Source organism: Ovis canadensis, chromosome 12, assembly GCF_042477335.2.
Source record: "Ovis canadensis isolate MfBH-ARS-UI-01 breed Bighorn chromosome 12, ARS-UI_OviCan_v2, whole genome shotgun sequence".
In the NCBI taxonomy this organism is placed as follows: Eukaryota; Metazoa; Chordata; class Mammalia; order Artiodactyla; family Bovidae; genus Ovis; species Ovis canadensis.
The window spans coordinates 70,325,092-70,347,325 of record NC_091256.1 but is presented as its reverse complement, the minus strand read 5'-3'; the positions used below and the strand labels follow the sequence as shown (position 1 = coordinate 70,347,325).

General features: G+C 38.7%; 1 protein-coding gene across 2 annotated transcripts in view; it reads right to left on the bottom strand.

Annotated features, from left to right (window-relative positions):
* RASAL2 (RAS protein activator like 2) overlaps positions 1–20,563 on the bottom strand; it is a 394,454-nt gene extending 373,891 nt beyond the window's left edge. For both annotated transcript variants that reach the window (XM_069546154.1, XM_069546155.1), the window contains exon 1: positions 19,439–20,563. In XM_069546154.1, the coding sequence (XP_069402255.1) occupies positions 19,439–19,640 (202 nt within the window). In that variant the 5' untranslated portion in view covers positions 19,641–20,563. The remainder of the gene's footprint in view (positions 1–19,438) is intronic.
* Positions 20,564–22,234: the final 1,671 nt, after the last annotated feature.

The window sequence follows — 22,234 nt, the reverse complement described above, 5'->3', positions numbered from 1 at the left end:
TAATACAAGTCACAAAAAAGCTAGAGTAGCTATATTAAAATAAAATAAAGCAGATTCCAGGACAAAGAATATCACTAGTGATAAAGAGGACTATTTCATAACGATAAAATACATAATGATATTATGTCTTCATCAGGACATCATAACCTAAATGTCTATGTTCCTAATAACAAAGCTTCAAAATACACAAGCAAAACCTGATAGAACTAGAGAAAAATAGACAAATCCACAATTAACCAAAGACTTCAACAAAGCTGTCAATAATTGATAGCAAATCAAGAAGAATCTTACAGAGACTTGCACAACACTATTAACCAACTAGACCTAACAGATATTTATAAAACACTCCAATCTACAATAGCAAAACACACATTTTTAAAACAAGTTAAGTGCACACTATACTGAGTCATAAAGCAAGTCTCAATAAATCTAAATGGATTCAAATCATACAAAGTATATCCTGACCACAAATTAGGAATTAGTAACAAAAAGACATCTGGAAAATCCTCAAATATTTGCAAACTATATAAACCTCTATAAAGCCCATGAGTCAAAGATAACATCAAAGGAAAAATGAGAAATTATTTTGAACTAAATGAAACATGCCACAGCACATTTGTGAGGTAGAACTAATGCAGTATTTAGAGGAACATTTACAGCACGGAAATGCCTTTATCAGGAAAGAAGACAAGTTGCAAATAAACGGTCTCAGCTTCTATATTAAGAAAGTAGTAAAGGGATATCAAAACAATAAATGAAACCCAAAGTAGATAAAAGAAAGTAAATAATAAATATTATAACAGAAATCAGTAAAATTTCAAAGAAGAAAAAAATAGGAAAAAAGACAGTGAAACCAAAAGCTGATTCTTGGACCAATAAATTTGATAAACTTAAACCTACCAGACTGATGGAGGGTAAAATAGGAAAGACAGAAATTTACAATATCAGGAATAACAGAAGTAACATCATTAAAGATTCTGAAGTTATTAAAAAGATAAGGAAATATCCTAAACAATTTTATGCTGATAAACTACTTAAGAAAAAAGGACACAATCCTTCAAACACACAAACAACAAAAGACCATCAAAAACAAATGAATAACATAAATTTTATATTTATTAAAGAAACTGAATTGGAAGTGAGAAAAATTTTCCCACAAAGAAAATTTCAGGTACAGATGGCTTACCTGATGAATTCTACCAAACACACAAAGCAGAAACAATACCAATTCTATATAAACTCTTCCAGAAAATTAAAAAAGAAATACTTTACAATGCACATTGTGATGTTGGGCATACATGCTAAGTCACTTCAGTCATGCCCAGTGCTTTGCGACGGTATGGACTGTAGCCCGCCAGGCTCCCCTGTCCATGGGATTCCCCAAAAGCAAGAATACTGGAGTAGGTTACCATGCCCCTCTCCAGGGGATCTTTCCAACCCAAGGATCAATTCCCGTCTCTTACGGCTCCTGCACTGGCAAGCAGTTTACTTTCTTTAGAGTAAACACGGTGGGAAGTATCGCACTGCGATCTGAGGACACTCTGAAACCAAAGCCAGAGAAATAACACAAGAAAACCACACACCAATATTCCTCCATGAATACAGATACAAAAATTTTTTTTTTGGGGGGGGGCATACCATACAACCTGCAGGATCCTCATTTCCCCACCAGGGATCAGGGATCCAATCCAGGCCCCCTGCATTGGAAGCACAGAGTCTTAACCCCTGGACTGACAGGGAAGTCCCCAAAATTCTTTAAGATAATTTTAGCAAATAAAACGAAGCAAATCAAGCAACATATAAAAAGATACTAAAACATCAAGACTAAGTAGGGTTTTATGCAAGTGTGACAAGTTGGTTTAAAACTCAAAAATCAATCTAATTAGGAAAATCCCTGGTAGTCCAGTGGTTAGGACGTGGCACTTTCACTGCAGTGGCTCAGACTCAATCTCTGGTTAGAGAACTAAGATCTCACAAGCCACATGGTTCCCCCCGCCCTCCCAAAAAACAACGGAATTAATATTAATAAATAAAAAAGAAAACCTATGTGACCACTTCAATAGATGCATCTGACAACATCTATTCCTGATTGGGGGTAAAAAAATCCTATTAAGAAACTAGGAATAGAAAGGAATATCTTAAAATTGTTAGGGGGCATCTACAAAAACACCAACAAACCTAAAGCTAGATCACACTTAAACAGTAAAAGACTGAAAGCTTTCCCCCTAAGAGAGGCAAGGATGTCTGCTCTCACCACTTCCATTAAACATTAACCTGGAGGTGCTAGCCAGTGCAATCAGGCAAGAAAAAGAAATAAAAGGCGTCCTGACTAGAAAAGAAGTCAAGTCTTTATTTGCAGACATTATGTACAATCCTCTGTATAGAAAAGCTAATAGAATCTGCAAAATACCCACTAGAAATAACATGTGAGTTTAGTAAGGTTGCAGCATACAAGGCAAAAATGAAAAAATGAATCTGTTATAGTCTATATACTAGAAATAAATTAGAAACAAATATTTAAAAATATACCACCTACAATATCATCAAAAATTGTAAAATACTTACGAGTAAATCAAACAAAAGATCTATAAGACCTGCACACTGAAAGTTTTATAGTGAGAAATTTTAAAAGACAAAATACAGAGAGAGATGTACACTATTAAAATATTAATTCTCCCCAAACTGATCTATAGTTTCAACACAACCACAATCAAAATCCCAACAGGCTTTTTGTGCAAAATTGACAAGCTGAGTCTAAAATTCATTTGGGCATGGAAATGATCTAGAAGAGCTAAAATAACTTTGAAATGAGAAAAACAGAGTTAGAGAATTTGTACCTGGCCTCAAAACTGATTACAAATCTACAGTAATAATGGCAACCCACTCCAGTACTCTTGCCTGGGAAATCCCATGGACGGAGGAGCCTGGGAGGCTACAGTCCATGGGGTCACGAAGAGTCGGACACGACTGAGCAACTTCACTTTCACTTTTCACTTTCCTGCACTGGAGAAGGAAATGGCAACCCACTCCAGTGTTCTTGCCTGGAGAATCCCAGGGACAGGGGAGCCTGGTGGGCTGCCGTCTATGGGGTCACACAGAGTCGGACACGACTGATGTGACTTAGCAGCAGCAGCATAGTAACAAAAACAGTATTCTGTGAGTCGAGATAAACAGTAAAATGATAGACTACACCAAAGACCAGATACAGACCCCCATGTATATTTGATTTTCAACAAAGGTACAAAAGCATTTGAGTGCTGGAAAAAACAGACTGTTTAACAAATGGTGCTGAAACTATTAGATATTCATATTTTTAAAAAGAAAATTCAATCCTTATTTTGGACTAAATACACAAAAATAAAATCAAAATGGATCACAGATTTGAAATTACAAAACTTTTAGGAGAAAACATAGGGAAAATCTTTGCAACCTTCGATTAGATAAAAATTTATTGAGTAAGATATGAAAAGCACAATTCACAAAATGAAAAGATTCATCAAAATTAAGAACTTCTACTCTCTGAAGACAGTGTAAAGAATATGATTAGGTGTATCACAAGCACTTAGGAAAACAGTTTGGCAATTTCTTAATGGGAAAAAGCAACTGCAAATCACATATGTGATTAATAATTTATATCCTGAATATGGGGGCTTCCCTGGTGGTTCACTAGTAAAGAATCCACCTGCCAATGCAGGAGACACAAGTAGATTCCTGGGTTGGGAAGATCCCTGGGAGGAAAGCATGGCAACCAATTAGTTTTCTTGCCTAGAAATCCCACGGACAGAGGAACCTGGTGGGCTATACGCCTTGGGGTTGCATAAGAGCTGGACACAACTTAGCAACTAAAACAAACAAAAAAAATCCAGAATACAGAAACAACTCATATAACTCAATAAGACAAATCCAATTTATTTATTTAATAAAGTATAGCTGATTTACAATGTTTTGTTAATTTCTGCTATATGGCAAGGTGACTCAGTTATACATATGAATACATTCTTTTGTAAATTCTTTTCCATTATGATTTATCCCAGGACCCTGAGTATAGTTCCCTGTGCTATATAATAGGACCTTGTTGTCCACTGACGAAACCAATTTAAAACTGGACAAAAGATCTGATTTGACATTTCACTGAAGAAGATAGATGAATGTCTGATAAGCATATGAAAAGATGCTCAACATTACTAGTCATCAGAAAAATGCAAATTAAGATCACGTTGAATAGGGCTACACAGCTCCTACATGGACTGAAATTAAAAAGACTTATCATACCAAGTGTTGGTAAGGCAGTGAAACTGAAACTGTCATACCCTGCAGGTGGTAAAATGATACAAGCACTTTGGAAAACAGTTTGGCAATTTCTTAAAATGTTAAACATAAACCTACTACATGACCCAGTCATTCCACTCTTAGGTAGTTGCCCAAGAGAAATAAAAGCATATGTCTATACGAAGATTGACATGCAAATGTTCACAGAACCTTTATTCGTCATGGACAAAAAACTAGAAACAACCCAAACGTTTAGGTAAACTGATAAATAATCATGGAATATTCACTCAGTGGCATACTACCTGGTTAAACAAAGGAATTAACTGTTGACACAAGCAACAACATGGATGAATCTCAAAATGTACTAAATGAAAGAAATCAGATTACAAGTTAAGTACATATTACATGATTTTATTTATATAAAATTTTTGAAAATCCAAACTAACTTATAAAGGCAAAAAGTAGACTAGTGGTTGTCTGGTGATGGAGTGGAAGGGATGGGACAGAAGGATTATCAACGGATGCAAGAAAACTTTTTAGAAGAATTAGATGTTCATCTCCTTGATTGTGGTGGTAGTTTCATGGTTATTTAAGTCTGCTGTATGTCAAACATAACAAACTGTTTTTTTAAGATGTATGTATTTTTTTAAGACATATGATCAGAACGTAACATTTCAATTCACTTCCCATTGCCATATTGCCCACAGCTCAAAGAATCAAAGATTTTTAAGAACTGCAATTCATTCATGCATGTGTGCTGTTACTTCAGTCGTATTTGACTCTTTGTGACCCCATCGACTGTAGCCCGCCAGGCTCCTCTGTCCATGGGATTCACCAGGCAAGAATAATAGAATGGGTTGTCATGCCCCTCTCCCGGGGATCTTTCCGACCCAGAGATCGAACCAGCGTCTCTTATGTCTCCTGCACTGGCAGGCAGGTTCTTTACCACTAGTGCTACCTAGGGAAAGTTAAATTCATAACTGATTCACACAGCATGTTGTGTTTAAATCATGCTTTAAGTTTCTGAGTCCTTGAAATACAAACCTTAGGATATTTTTAAATTACAAAGGATATGCACCATAAAGCCAGGTTTAAGAGGAGCTGAGATGAACACAAATCAGGCCCAACAAGAGGCCAGTGTTCTTGGTTTTTGAAAAAGAACACAGGAATTCTATAAATATCCTAAAATATCTCTTATATGGCCAGGCTCTGATCAATGTTTGGGTTTACTTGGCTCTATAAAAGTAGATTCTCTTTTCAGAATTTCTCATATCAAAAGGGAGAACCACTTGAAGTGTAAGTCCTAGAATAAATAAAGCTATGCCCCAGATGAATACAATTCATGGTTCTTATGGCTGTGTGGTCTCTTAAATTTCAGTATTCTTACTGGCTTGGTCAAGCATAAATAAAAGGCTGACAAAGGCACGCTTTCAAAGGGAAAAAAAGTCCTATTTTTATATTTTGTATTACTGCTAAAAATACATAAATTTAGATCACCATTAGAATTTGTATAAACTTTTTTATATGTAGAAATATTCACACCACTTACCACAAACAGCTTTCTCATGTAGTCTACAGTCAATAAAACTTGGACAACTCTACAAAGATGTTCAGTTATAACATCCAAAGCATACCCAGCACATCAAATGTCATTATTTTACAGTTACACTGCTGTATAAAGCACATAGGTAAACTACAGGTTCAAGGTTCAAATTAACAAACATCACAGTGAGTGCTTTTTATAATAACAGTTTAAAGTTTTTATCTATGAGAAACCAAATTATATAGTAGTGAAGAGAACAGACTCAAGAGTGAACTGCCTGAGTTCCAATCTCATACTAGCCGCCCACTTGCTCCATAACCTTGGCCAAGTTCCTTTACGTCTCTGTGTCTCTGATTCCTCACCTATAAAATCCGGATAATAATAGCATTTACTTCATAGGATAGCTACAAAGATTAAATAGACATAAAGAACCTAGAACTGCACCTGGCTCATGTAAGTATTCAGAAGTTTTACATTATTGTTGTCATTATAATCATGATTATGACTATCACTGTTATTAGAGTTAAGATTACTATATTGGATAATTAACACTTATTACTGATAATATGAAAAACAAGAATATGTCTAAGAATTAATATAAAAGAAGGATGTAAATAGACATTTTTTAAAACAAGATATACAAACAACCAAAAAGCATATGAAAAGATGTTCAGCATCACCCATCATAAGGGAAATGAAGATCAAACCCATGATGAGGTATCACTTCACACTGACTAGGATGGCTTTAATAAAAGAGAACAGAAAATAACGAGAGTGGGTGCCAGGAGGTAAAGAAACTGGAACCCTATACATTGCTGGTAGGAATGTAAAAATGCTGTGGAAAAGTTGTAGTTTCTCAAAAGTAGGTACAGACAATGAAGAGGGTTACGTAACATTGTGAATGTACTTAATATCACTGAATTGCATGCTTAAATAATTAAAATAAATGTGGTATGTATATTTACCACAATAAAAGAAAAAAAATTAGTGCAAAAGAACATATTGGTTACTCTCTCCAGCATCCTCACTTTTATTCCTTCAGATCACCAGTGAACTCAAACCCATTCTTACCTATGTGGTTCCAAAAGAGGCACAGAAGGTAGAAAAAGACATATTGCTAAATTCTAAGAGTACTTAGGAAAGTCTAAAAATGCTACTTTAAACAGCTCATGACATATTTTAACACAAATATATTAAACTGGAAGCAGCAAATTAGGAACTTGGATAATAGAAATAGGGTAATATCCCCAAAGTGTACTAGACTGTAACTCACATTCCAGTCTTATTCACATTCTAATATAGCTTCACCAAGAATCTTTACATCAGTACCCTTACATGATTACTTCCCAATAAAATGGAGAAAAGAATGATCATGTTTCATAAATTTATTGAAAAAAAATGCAGGGTATTTTGAGACTGTAGGGAAAAATCCAACATTGAAAAAACATATCATTTTCTATAATGCGCTCACTGGTAAATGGAATAACATTGCTGGTTATGTAAGCAAAACATTACTATTGCCAGTTAAGCTACAGGTAAGGAAAGATGAAAAAGTAATGCATGAAAAAGTAATGTAACTATTTCTCAAGGTATGACAATCAAGGTGGACTTCCCAGGGGGCACTAGTGGTAAAGAACCCGCCTGCCAATGCATGGAACTTAAGAGACGCATGTTGGATCCCTAGGTCAGGAAGATCCCGTGGAGGAGGGCATGGCAACCAACTCCAGTATTCCTGCCTGGAGAAAACCATGGACAGAGGAACCTGGCAGGCTACAACAAATGGGTTCGCAAAAGAGTTCGAGGCAACTGATGTGACTTAGCATACAAGCATAACAATCAAGTTGTACACTAAAAAAAACTAAAATGCAAATACCTAAAAATATCCTCAAACTGATTAAAGGTGTGCTTGAAAAAGAATGACCTCGGACTTTCTGACCTGAGCAAAACAGCAAGACATATGGCTATATCAAATCCTCTAGAGCAGGGGTCCCCAACCTCCAGGATCTAAGGCCTGATGATCTGAGGTAGAGCTGATGCAATAATAATGGAAATAAAGTGCACAATAAATGTAACGTGCTTGAAACATCCTGAAACCATCCCTTGCCTCCTCTATCCCAGGTCCATGGAAAAACTGTCTTTCACGAAACTGGCCCGATGCCAAAAAGACTGGGGACCACTGCTCTACAGTGTCTTTCTGTTTCAATAGGAATCACCACATATGATACTGTTCTTTACTATGTTATCAACTAAGATTCAGACATTAGCAAATAAAGCATTTCTATGAGGATGAAAACTACTCTGAAGTCTTTATGAAGCCAGAAAATACTAAAAGTACACTCATTTTTTAGATTTGAACCATGTCTTTGGTTAGTGCTGGGCATCTTTTTCAAGGTCTGTTCTTTGAATCAGGCTAACCACTATCCACTGGGTAACACTGGTCCATTACAAAACAGAAATGTGCACTAGAAAGGCCTTGGGCTTTCTCAATCAGAGATATGCCTGAAATTTATAAACAAACAGAAAATGTAACTGTTAAACTTACAGAAATCAAGGAAAGAAAATACTCATATGTCATATCCTGCCCAAATTTAAATCAAAATCTCCTACAAACTTCCACAATATTAACTGGATACAGGATTCTACATTTCATTCTTAAACTGCTCTACGTGACTATTAAAAGTTAAACTACTTTGTTCCTTTCTAAGTTTGCTTCTATTACATGCTAAACAAATAGCTAATGAATAAGAGACAATTTGGGTATGATTTCAACTAAATAGCATTTTGGAAAAGGAGAAACTATGGAGGCAGTAAAAACATCAGTGCTTGCCACAAGCTGGGAGGTAGTGGGTAGGGAGAGATGAACAGGGCACACAGGATTTTTAAGGCAGTAAAAATAATCTGTATGCTTTGACTCCATATTCATGCTTCCCTCATTCACTTGGAAATATGCCATTAATCAAAAGGAGTACCACTGAGAAAAAATTCAGTTTTGAAGGTTAGCTATTAGAACTCTGAGCATATTTAATATGTGCTAAATAACATTTAAGACACTACATGCACCTGTATGCTCAGTTGTGTCCAACTCTTTGCAACCCTATGCAATGCAGCCCACCAGGCTCCTCTGTCCATGGGATTCTCCAGGCAGAAACACTGGAGTGCTTGCCACATCCTTCTCCAGGGGACCTTCCCAACCTAGGGATCAAACCTGTGTCTCCTACATTGGCAGGCAGATTCTTTACCTCTGAGCCACCTGGGAATTTCACTACAGGAAATCTAGGCAAACATACTTCAATATGTTGAATGCAGCAATACAGAAGTAGGACTTAAAATTATGAGCCATATTTTCATATATTTGTGGGAGGAACTGCTTTCCAGGAAGGTCACACAAAGTTGGCACTAAGTCTCAGGCCTTTAAAAACATACTCTTCTAGGAATTCGGCCTAAGGAAATAGTCAGAAGTTCAAAGATCTGTAAACAAAGAGAATCAGTAGACTGTAAACAAAATATTTTTGAAAAATGTTAATATTTAAAATAGGATAATGGTTAGATAAGTTATATTAAATTAGTCATTAACAAATTATATTTTCAAAGAAGCTTCAGTAATAAAGCAGTGTGACACTGGCATACGAATATACAGAGACCAAAAGAACACAGTAGAAAATCTTGAAATAAACTAAATTGTATATGACAATCTAGTAAAGGATAAAGGAGACGTCTTAAATCAGTGGGGGAAAACATGAATTATTCAATAAATGTTGCCAGGATAACTGAAAAATCATCTTTCTGAAAACGAAATTATATCCATATCTCATACCTTATACCAGGATGAATTCCAAATGGATCAAAGATTTAAAAAAAAAAGAAAAGAACTAGACAAACCATGGGAGAGTTGGAACTTCAGAATAGGAAAGGCCATTCTAACAGAAAACCAAAAAGCCATAAAAGACTGACATATTCAACTGTATAAGAACAATTTCCTCATAGAGGAAAAGAAAAACAAAACACAAATTACAATACCATCAACTCACAGCAGACAAAGGGTTCTTAACATACTAAGAGTCCCTGCAAATCACTAAAGGATCCAACAACCCAATAAAAAGGGGCAAAAGATATGTACAGTCACAAAAAAGGCTATATTTAAATGACTCTGTATGATACTCAATCACATTTAAGGTAAGATTTGAAAATTTAAAACTATGACTATTTTTTACTTTTTAGATTGTCGCATTAAAAAATACTTGATAATTCACTATACAGGAAGATGGGCACTCTCATACATTGATGTATTAGTAACTTAGCAGTGTCTGACTCTGCAATCCCATGAATTGTAGCCCGCCAGGCTCCACTGTCCATGGAATTCTCCAGACAAAAATACTGGAGTGGGTTGCCATTTTCTTCTCCAGGGGATCTTTCCAACCCACGAACTGAACCTGGGTCTCCTGCATTTCAAGCAGATTCTTTACGGTCTGAGCCACTGGGAAGCCCCAAACTTTGGTGGAGAAATAGAAATAGGTACAACACCAAAGAAAAGCAATTTAGGAATATCTTCCAAAATTTTAGAAAACACATGTCTCTGACCTAGCAATTCCATGAATTTTTGTTATAGATACACACAAGCAAAATGGTTTATTTTCAAGATTATTTATATACTATCACCTGTACCAGCAAAACTCAGGGTTAAATGATGATTCTTCAATGCATCAAGCAGTCAAAAACAATAGGGAACCACTTTACAAATGGACAGGAAAATATATCCAAGATACAGTGATAAGTATGTGTGAAGGGGAAATACAAGGGAGGAATAACACAAAGTGTAGATCAATTCCTATAATGGGTCATCATTTCTGTTTCAAAAAAAAAGGAGGAAAAAAGCATACAAGAGTAAAAACTATACTATCAATTCAGATACAAAACAATTAACAATAACCAGCTTCAGATCACCCCCCCAGAACACCAGATCAACTTCCTTTGGGGGCCAGTCCAGCCATTTCATTAATGGCTCACACACACACACACAAACAAAACTTTTTCGACCATGCAGTTTGTGGGACTTCCCAACCAGGGGCTGAGCCCACACCCTTGGCAGTGAAAGCAGAGTCCTAACCAGTGGACAGACAGGGAATTCTGGGCCCTGAATTTTTTTTTAACCTAAATTTCTTTGATCCTACACTTGGCAGAATCTTTTATCTATCTACTTCTAGGGGCTTCCAAGATACCACCAGCGGTAAAGAATATGCTTGCCAAAGCAGGAGAACAAAGGGACATGGGTTTGATCCCTGGGTCAGGCAGATCCCCTGGAGAAGGAAATGGCAACCCACTCCAGTATTCTTGCCTGGAAAATCCCATGGACAGAGGAGCCTGGTGGGCTACAGTCCACAGGGTCACAAAGAGTTGGACACGACGGAGCATATCTACTTCTACATGCATGAGACAGGAATGGAAGGATACACAAAAATTTCAAACATTTATTAATTGTGTGTGGGGTTGGGGGGACAATGATTGCTTGCCAGATGCCAAGTGACGGGTGAGGAGGAGGGGTTAGAGGCCTCATGGTATATCCTTTTATACCTTTTGAATTTTGAAAGTAGGAAACGTATTACCTATTTTAAAATTAAATTTTAAAATAGAAATATATTGGAAAATTTTTAAACACTGTCAAAGCCATAAGGAAATACACGATTAGAAAAAAGTGTGATATAAAATAGATGCAATATGATACCACATATGCACAAATGAGTATATCCATACAGAAAAGACTGAAATAAAATACAATAAAATAGTAAAATAAGAATTATCTCTAAGAGGTGGAATTACAGCTGATTTTAATTTTCTTCATCTTTTCCTATAATTCCAATTATTTACATTAAGCATGGATTACATTCATAATTAGGAAAATAGTATTAACTTTTTAATGATATGAATCAGAGAGATTCGAAATTAAAAGGGAAGATATAATATAGTTACAGGTATTATCCAGGGTTCTAAGGATCATAAATGAAATATTCAAATTTCCTTAAAACATCCCTCCAATCACAGAATAAAGAATTTAGGAAGAGACCTAATCTGGCCTCTAGTCCACCTCTAAATCCACCACTAAGAGATTATTCTTAGCCTCCTACTTGGTGGATGTTTTGACCATTTTTGTTTTCTGTTACCTAGGTAATGGTACTTCCAGCACTTCCCTTAAAGACTGTGAAACTAACAATCTGGTATTTCTCACTGACCTTCAGCTTTGAAAGGCCATCTCCCTAAGGGAAAGCAGTAAGATCTAGAAGCTAAAACAGGAGGCTGAGGAATCTGAGGTTAAGAGTTCTAATCCTGACAAACTGTGGAATTTGTCTCCAATTTGGGGAATAAGCTAAATTTCCTGAGCCAGTTCCCTTACTGAGGAAACTTTTAAAGATTATTTAGAAAAATATTTAGGACCACCCGTGCCTTATGTTAAAATTTTTCCTTTCTAAATTTTCACTCTCCCAAGGAATATCTCCAAGTATTACCAATCTCTTAGACCCAGCTATCTGGGTTTCCCTGATAGCTCAGTTGGTAAAGAATCTACCTGTAATACAGGAGATCCCAGTTTGATCCCTGGGTTGGGAAGATCCACTGGAGAGGGATAGGCTACTCACTCCAGTATTCCTGGGCTTCCCTTGTGGCTCAGCTGATAAAGAAGCCACTTACAATGCAGGAGACCTGGGTTCGATCCCTGGGTTGGGAAGATCCCCTGGAGAAGGGAAAGGCTACCCATTCCAGTATTCTGGCCTGGAGAATTCCATGGACTACAGTCCATGGGGCCACAAAAGAGTCGGACATGACTTAATGACTAAACAACAATACCTGCAAAGGACACAAGGTGAACACAACTTGAGCCACGCTGAAGATAACTTATGGGGAAATGAGAATGCAATCAGTCTCTAAACTGGATCCTTAAGTGCAAAGCAACTGCAGACAACTAATTAATGTAACTAAACACTGGGTGAAGGAAGGTAAAACTCAGACTCCTAACACCTGAACCCTGCTGGTAGCGATAAGATGATCACTACTATGTAACAGCACAGCAAGTGAAGTTTTTTATGCTCTCAAGGGCTCCATTTTTCTTTCCTTCTCCCTCCTTTTTTTTCCCACTATATTCCCACTAACCCCACTGAGCTGGGCCTCAGGAGGTCCTTTTATCCCCTACTATTTACATATCATGTACTTCTTAATGGCTTCCTTCCCACTAGAAAACCAACCACATTAAACTTGTAAAGAGTTCTCTACCAACAGGTCTTGAGAAGCACTTGATAGCTTTTGGGAAGAAACACCCATCAGAGAGCAGGTATCCCACTGCCAAGGGCAGGTGAAGCGGTTTCAGTAGGGCCCTCAGCACACTTCAAACTCCTCCTCCTGGTTAACAAGACAGAACACCTCTCTAGTTACTTAAAAGTGATTCCAACAGGGCAGGACAAGGAAGCAGACAGCTGAATTTTTTCTGGATTAACTCAGTCATTAGTTGAATGCTTTTTTGTGGTTCACCTACTCAAAAGGTGATCAAACCACTTTGTGCTACTGAAGAGGGCAACTGCTAAGAACAATTACATAAACCCTCTGCTTTAATTTACCTCATGCTTCTTTCTAATGAAACAAAGTGTTACAAACCACTGCCTTGCCACCACTTCCTCAGTAATCTCAGTAAAGCCTATTTTGCCATGTGAATCCCTTTTCTTAGCAAATCAGAAAAAAATTATTCCATTCAACATAACAGGACACAACTCTACATCATCTTTTAAGGGGCATGCACTGAATCATATTACCTGAAAAATATTATTATATTATTATATTAATATACCATATTAATATAATAATATATTAATATATCTGAAAAGATTATCTAAAAAAGATAAAGGCAATCTTTGTTAAATATTAAGTATTTAATTTGAAAATTAAATATTTGTTTAAACTATTCTCAGATAAACAGAACATTCTAGAATTTCATTTTATTTACTCCAGAGAATGTATACAGATCCTCAATTCCATACCAGCAATTCCTAAATCCAAAAAGCTGTGAACACTTTTTTTTATAACTTCTCTAGCAGTAAACTGACCTACAATGACATCATATTATGTATAGTCTTATATCATACTTGGTGTGAATACTCATTTAATTGCAGAACTACTAACATGACTGATTCTTGTTAAGTTTCTCCAGATACCCCAGGGGGGTTAGGTCACTGTATATATACCATATTTTCTAAAATTCAAAGTTTTGAATTCTGAAACACTAGTTCAAACGGTTCTGGAAAAGAGATTGTGGATGTACAGTTTCTATTCTGTAAGAATATTTTTGTTCTTTGAAAATGAAATAGCAAAAATGGATAACCATCAAGGACCAAGTGTATAGCACACAGAACCCTGCTCAACGTCATGTGGCAGCCTGGATGCATGTCTATGTACGGCTGAGCCCCTTCACTGTTCACCTGAAACTGTCACAACACTAGTTAACTGGCTATATCACGACACAAAATAAGTTTAAAAAAAAGAAAGAAAATGAAATAGCAATAAACCAACATGATAGAAGGCAGAAAAATACTAAGATATTGTAAAGGAAATTATCCACCATCTGTGACATTCGTAGAACACAGAAGTTAAATGACTACACAAATTTTCTCTCAAAGGCAAAAGGGGGGTCTGTTTGAAATCAACATAATTTAAAATAAACATTATATATCTAGGCCTTCTTGAAAGTTTTAACTTCAGTGGAGAACTGTCTACTACCACTGTGCATAAAATCTATTGGAGATCACAGGAAATTTAGGTGTCAACACTCAAAGTCAATGTGCCATCCTTGATGTGCCATGATTCCTAAAGATTCCTAAAACATTAATACTGATTTGTAAAAGCTCAATTAATCGCATTTGAGGAAATTAAAACACTTAAAGTAACATGAATATGTTTGGGGATATACTGAGTACATATTTACTGATTTTCTTCTGCCAATCAATTAGCTAAAGCACGTAAAACTTTTAGTCTTGGCTGAGCAATTTCATTTATCTACATGTTAATACACAATAGGAGTCATGGGGTGCATATCTAAGATATGTAAGAATGAGTGATTTGCTAAGAATATTCAAAGTGAATTATGCTAAGATCATGCTGTGTAAGGCCAGTTGACTTAGTCACAACTAATTCATACTGCACCAAAATAAAACAACTTCCTGGACTTGTTACTGGTTGCAACATTTTAAGTAAATATAGAAACATTCTCTAAAAATGCAATAAAATATACTTTCTAAATTAAAACACCATCCTTTAATTGGTGAAGCATAAACAATATTATTTACTACAAACAGGTAGGACTTCTATCCCTACCAACTCATATCCAGTTCGAGAAACTCTTACCAAATTCTCATTGCCATATTCTAGAACTGTATGATATTTGATATAGCATGATTAATTCCCTTTTTTTCTGCTTGCTGAAACTGTACCAGTCTTTAGAAACTTTCCAAGAGGTCTCTACCAGTCATTAAGAAACAATGAGCCATATATTAGCTTAATGGTATACAATAATGCTGATGTTATTTATTAACTGAATATTTTAGATAAGTCCTGCCCATGCTATTAAAACAGTATGGTTACTTGGTGATCAATTCATCATGATAATTGTATTTCCCTTCTAGTTATTAAAGAGCACTGCTGTGCATACACTTGCAGACCTGTTGTACTGATGGGTGCAGAGCTCCAATGCCGTCACAGCTAGAGACCGATATCTTAAATTTCCCCCAAATAGTGTCCTTCACTCATCTTCCACTCATGGTAATGTAGTTAATTTTAACGTCCTCATTGTTTACCAGAAAGCACAGACAGTGAGGCTGGCTTCGCCGCTCCCGTTTCCTTTTGCTGGGCTGCTGAGCTTTTTCAGCCAATTGACTTTGCTTTGAGGCTATAAATATCTGAAAAATGTTCTGCATTTGATGCTCTTGGATTCTGCATCCATATTTAGCTGTTTGTGGCATGCCTTTGTTTAAGCTTCTCTACCACCCATACAGTCAGTCAGGTTGAGATCTGGATGGTCAAAGGACAGATGGATCAACATTCGACAGACACTGACTTACCACGGGGGAGGCATCAATCTGCTGGACACCGTGACAATGAAGGGAGTGGCAAGACAGGAATACAAAGATCAGCAAGACAGACAGACTCTCTGGTGTCAAAAATTTTATAGTCTTGACGGGCATGGGCACAACTTACAGGAACAGTGGTAGAAGACAAATGGAACATTTTACAGCTAAAAGAAAATGAAGAACAGCATGATTTTCTCTTAGTCCTGTCTCAAAGATGTGCACTTGTTTGTGTTCTAAATATAGATCCACGTATATATATTTCAAAAAAGTTTCCACTCGTGACAACACACAAAACCCTGGATATAAGTATTATCTACCAAAGAGCCAGACCTATCAGTAGCAAACTCAAAACGGTGTCCAGTCTTCAAATTTTGCGAGGCAAACTAATAAAATATTGTTTTTAAAAGTTTGTGTAAATAAATAAAAGTTTCTGTTAAGATATCTGAGGGGAAGGGGGTAGTTCTGTTTCTGTTTGCATACTGATTTCAAACATAAGTATATTGCAGAGGATGTAAGCCATAACCAGAGGCCAACAGCACTTAATACAGCTCTTTACTTTAAACCCTATCTTTAAAGCCCACATGGCTATTTTAGGTCAGGTCTCAAAACTGAATGAGCTGGATCTGAGAACCCCATCCCCACCTTCCTATCTTGTGAAAACATTCCAAACAAATATACATTTGCCCTCAACATTCCTTCTTTCAAAACTCAGTTCATTGACCTTTTGATAAAAGTGCTCCCCAGAAACCCGACAATCATGATTTAAATGCATTAAAGGCTTGCTTGATGCCTGGCCTCAAGTCAGGCTGGAAGTGGGAGACCAAGTTGTAGGTAAAATAATAGGGCAGGTCATAGAATCAGAGAACTTTAAAGCTAAAATATACCATAGATACCAATTACTCCAGACTCCACATTTTATGTAGAAACCTAAGCACACGGACTTAAAATTACTTGCCCAAAGTTAGACAACAATTTGTGGCAAAGCCAGAATGAAAACCCAGGTTCACAATCTCCAGCTGCATACTCTACACTAGTTTCTGGATTTCTTTAAAAAATTTGAATACATTCATCAAAGTCTCTTCCAGTTGTGTAAAAGAACCTTGATGTTTCAAAACAATCAGGATTAAACAAATAATAAAATCAAAACAAACTTTTCCAAATTGATTTTCTACATTCTATTATTTTTGCATCAAAGCTTTTCTAAGAACTATACAATAGGCAACTTAAAAACTAGCCAAGGATATAGAAAAGTCAAGAGTCATTAAGATAGTTTTAGAATATTTACATCAAACTAAAGATGGACAGGGAGGCCTGGCATGTTCATGGGGTCGCAAAGAGTCGGACACGACTGAGCGACTGAACTGAACTGAACTGAAAGACAATAAAGTAGTATCCTCTAAGAGCTGCCTTAGAGGAAGGAAAGTGGCAGTACCAAATAGTAAATAAAAACCATTTCTGGCTAATTGATAGGGAAGACAAAAAAGCTACAATGCAGCAGAAAATCTGCAAATTAACTCTGAAATTTTATATTCATTAAATATGTGTTTGTGAGAGAGAATATACATGTATATTTTTAAGAGGGCTTCCCTGGTGGCTCAGATGGTAAAGATTCCACCTGCAATGCAGGAGACCTGGGTTCAGTCCCTGAGTTGGGAAGATCCCCTGCAGGAGGGCAGGGCAACACTTAGTATTCTTGCAGGCTACAGTCCATGGGATCGCAAAGAGTTAGACACAACTGAGCAAATATGCACAGCACATATATTTAAGAAACAATATATACATACACACACATACACACACATATACACACAAACCTAGGCCTAGGAATGGACTACAAAAACAAGCACATTCATTTTATGGGTTACATTCAAAGTATGTAGCTAACACTAGGTCTAGAAAACCCAGACAGAACTACTGAATTGTCATTCATATTCTTGCAGTAACAAGGCTAACTTCATACAAAAAAACAATATGCAAAAGAAGTATATAAGAAAAGATAGGACAGGAGAGGAAAAAGTTGTAACCTCCAATATACTCTAATTCAAGTTCAACTTCAGATTTTCACCACCCTTTGTTATAAACCATCAGCTAAGTAGGACTAGCAGGTGAATGAAAAATCAGGCACTCAAGTTTTTAATCTGCTGAGAGTGAACCGGATGACCTTGCATCATCTCCCACTTCTTTGCTTTAATTCTTTCAGCTAACTAAAACAACATCAAGAAACATTTACAAACAGCCAGCAAAATACAAAGTGCTGCATACATAAATCCATTTAAAAAAGGCTATAAAAACTGCTGGATTTTTAGAACTGCAAGGACTATTAAGGGATTATTTAATCCAATCCACTCATTTTACAGATGAGGAATCAGAGGTCAAAAAATTGATCTGATCTGCTCCAAATCACATAAGACACTTAGCGGCAGAACTGAGACAAAAATTCGTATCTCTGGACTCCTAGTTCTATGATCTATCTCTCTGATAGTGATAGACAAAGTCTTGAAATCAACTAAACTATCCAGGAAGACAACTTCAAAGTCACCGTCACTCCTGAATAGTAAACACATAACCTGCTCAAGATGGGGGGGGAAAAAAAAAAGCCAAAAACACATAAAGTAATTGATCACTATATGCTTAGATGCACATGACTGCAGGATAACACCTTAAACTTGTGTTGATTTCAGGTGCTTCAAGCTTGCCATCTTATACTCAGCCACATGACTAATGTCTTTTATATCCCTGTAAGCTAAGTGATAAACACCTTGATGTTTCAGTGATTTGGAAAGCAACAGCTCAGTCCTGAATGCCAGGCTATAAATCTTTGGGCTACAGGTTTTCAAAATCAGCATGGCTTAAACGCTGCCACAAGGCTTGCCCTTATAGAATCTCATCATTCAGTTTTAATTAAAGAGGTGGTTACTAGGAATGCAGAAAGGGAAAGTTTTAGTGTGTTCATCACTTTTTAACTTGCTGAGTAGCAATCCAGTCACTTTACAAAGAGCACCAGAAACAATAGTGCAATCTGAAACAATCCACACCCCTTGGACTAAGTGCTTGCCTTTGGAGAGTAAGGTTCAGAAACAGGTTACAGAAGTAAGACTGTTCCCCTTCTCAAATGAATACTTCTGATTTTTACTTTATTATCTTAACCTCCACTAAGCTTTTTCATAATATCTTGGTTTGCAGTCTTCCCTTGCTCAAGACTGATTGATTTCCTGGTGTCTTCTTCTTGAAGATCGGCAGACACCTCCCTTGAAGTAACCACCTGAAAATTAAGGCTTCATATCCCAACTCCACCTTAAACTTACTGTAGGAACCTGAAAAGGTCCAAAGACCATACTGAGTCACATCTCTCTCAAGTGCAAGTCTGGAGAAACTTGTCAGAAATGCACCCCCAGAACAAAAAGGGATGTGGGAAACGGACCCAGGATGGATGGGGACTGAGAATAGATGGGACTGAGACCTGGGGAATGCATTTCTGCCTGAGCAAAGATAAGAAACATCAGCCTCTAAGACGGCCTTAGGTCCTTACCGTACACGCGGACCCAGCTCTGTTGCTGGCACACGGACTCCAGAAGAATCCGATCCAACATGCCACCGGCCATGGCCCCACTGACCGGGACAACCGCGTCCAGCTCCTCCGGGGGGAGCGGCGAGTCGGACTCCAATCCCGGGAACATCTCTGGCCAGGACAGCGCCTCCGCGGCTCCTCCGGACGACAGGGAGAGCTCCATGGTGCCCCGGAGGGACAAGGCGGCGGCGGCGGCGGGGCGGGCGCGCGGCTCCGCGCCCTGCTTGCGGAAAGGGGAGGCGGAGAGCGCAGCAGCGGGGGCACGGACCCGAGCGGCAGCCGGCGCGGACGCGGCTCACCTCCTTCCCCGCCGCCCACTGCCCGCGGCTCGGGCGCAGCAGCCCACCTGCAGCCGGCGGGCGGGACCCAGGCCGGGAGGCGGATCCAGCGTGGCCCCGGGCGGGGGGTGGGTCCGGGCTCAGGTGTGGGTCCCTCCCGGGAGGGACGTGGAAGGACCCGGGAGAGGCGGCTCGCCCGCCGGCCCCCTCGGAGCCGCCTTTCTGTGCCCCCGCCGACGTCTCCCGCGGGCCGATCGGGCCGGGGCTGGGGATGGAGCGGGGCAGAGCAGGGCTGGGCTGGGGGCGTCGCCGCCAGGGGCCGCCCCCTTTGACCGGCTCCCGCCGCCGCCGCAGCCGCCGCTCAGGGGCTCCGAATGTCCACTCCCTCAGCCTGTGGGGAGGGCGGTGGCCCCGGGTTTTCGCCCGCCAGTCTTCCGCACCCTCCCCAGGAATGAACCTGGCCCGCCCCCTAACTCTCAGGACACGGCTCCCGCCGCGGCTGGGGCTCCGGCTCCGACTCCGCCGCGGATCCCACAAGCCCGGCAGCCGCGGCGGTGGCGGCGGCAGGCGGCATCCCAGGGTGATAGGCCGGAGCAATCGAGGGCCGAGGGCCCAGCCGCGTGTGCAGTGGAATAACGAAGCGGAGGAGGAACTGCTGCCGAAGGCAGGAAAAATCGGACACCGAATTATTCACCCAGCCGGTTCCGCCTACTTCCCAAATACTCTCTCCCCGACCGCCCTTACAGTGTGTTTCCCTGTCTCCCTGTCTCCCCAGTTGCTGCTTGAAGTGGAGCCGGCGTGGAGAGGCGGGGAGGAAAAGTGATGCGGGAAATTTAAAAAGAAAGGAAAAGAACTTCCCTTTCCCCTCTCCCCCCTCTTCCTACCCCTTTCCTTGTATGTATGCATTTATGTCTATATTTGTTTGGACAACCGTTTCTTTCTTATTGGACGGAGACATTGGAGAGGCTGTTTTATTTTACAGTCACCCTAAGGGAAACGCTTCCTTCCTTCCCAGAGAGGAGAGTTGGCAGCGGGGTCTGGGATTGTGGAATTGTGTGGGATCGGAGCTCTGCGCCCTGTCCGCGCTAAAGCTGGACTTGTCATCGCTTTAGAATAGCATGGCTCAAAAGTGTGGTGTGGATGGATGGACGGGCCTCGTAAGCACATGAAATGCTCAAAAGCCCAGAATTAGCTAAGCATATTTCTCTTTTTTAGCCTTTGATCTTTGTGCAACATCTTGGCTTTTTTTTTTTTTTTTTTTTGTGCCAACTCTTCTAATGATATCTCTTGCGTTTTATTTTTGGTCTATTTGTAGCCTGTCTCCCTTGACCTTGGGTTTAATTTTATGCCCACCCAAGGCGATATTATTTACCAATTCAGCTTTAAGAGTGGCTGGAAAAGTAATAATTATCATTTTAAAACTGAACAGTAACAACTTAAAAGCGTCTTGCACATAGTGCATTTCCAGCAATGTTTCTTGAACATGGCTATGTAAAGCCAAACAAGGATTCCACAAGTGTGTGTGTGTGTTTTCTCTTTTTGGAGGGTTTTATTCTGTGTTTTCCCCCTGTTTTTCTCTACTTAGCACAACAAGACTGGTCTACAAGGAGACATTTTCAGTTTCTGTATTGTTTGGGTTGATCATGAGCTATGAGGACACATTTTGTCGTTTTCTCCAAACTCTTATTTAGAGTAATAGTGCTTCATAGCAGAAAGTAACCTTAGAGAGAATCTGATCCTGCTTCTTGCTTAACAGGTGAGAAAACTGAGGAACAGTCATGTTAGCTGGCAAAGCTTCAATGATGACTGGTTACTTCAGCTTGGAACCCTTTGTGATTAAGTTTGTTGATATGTGGCTTGGTGATGTATTGAAGTGATCATTTCCAGTATCTAGAACCCTGATTTCTTACTATCTGACTCCATATGCAGACTTCCTAGTGTGAGATAGCTCAGTGTTTGGGTGGACAAAAGAAAGTGTTGAAGCCAGAGATTTAGAGCCTAAATTCTGCACGGAGCAGAACTAGAGCATTTTCAGGTACATTAAATTGCTGTTTAAGTCATGGTAACAAAAGTGAGAGAGCAAGGAAGTAATGGGCATCAGATATACAAATTTGAGCACCTCTTTATTAGTCAATATATAAGGAATTTCTTTACCCTAGCAGCTATTTCAGAGCAGCATCAGAAGTGCTGTGTGCAAATTCACAATTTTTTTTTTCTCTTTCTAGCTTGCTCTCTAATTGGCATCATTCATTCTTGAGCGGAAGAAAAAGCTTTCTACCAATCCCCAATAATCCTACTTTCTACATCCAGATTTCCCAAATCCCAGTTCCTGCTTCACTTCCCCATTCTCACCGGACTGGCTTCAGTAGTTCTCTAGTTGCTTACGTAACAGTATGCCTGGAATTTATCTAATGTTTATAACTTAAAGAGATAATACTTTCACAACCTGAAAAATAATTGTATGAGATAAAGCAGAACC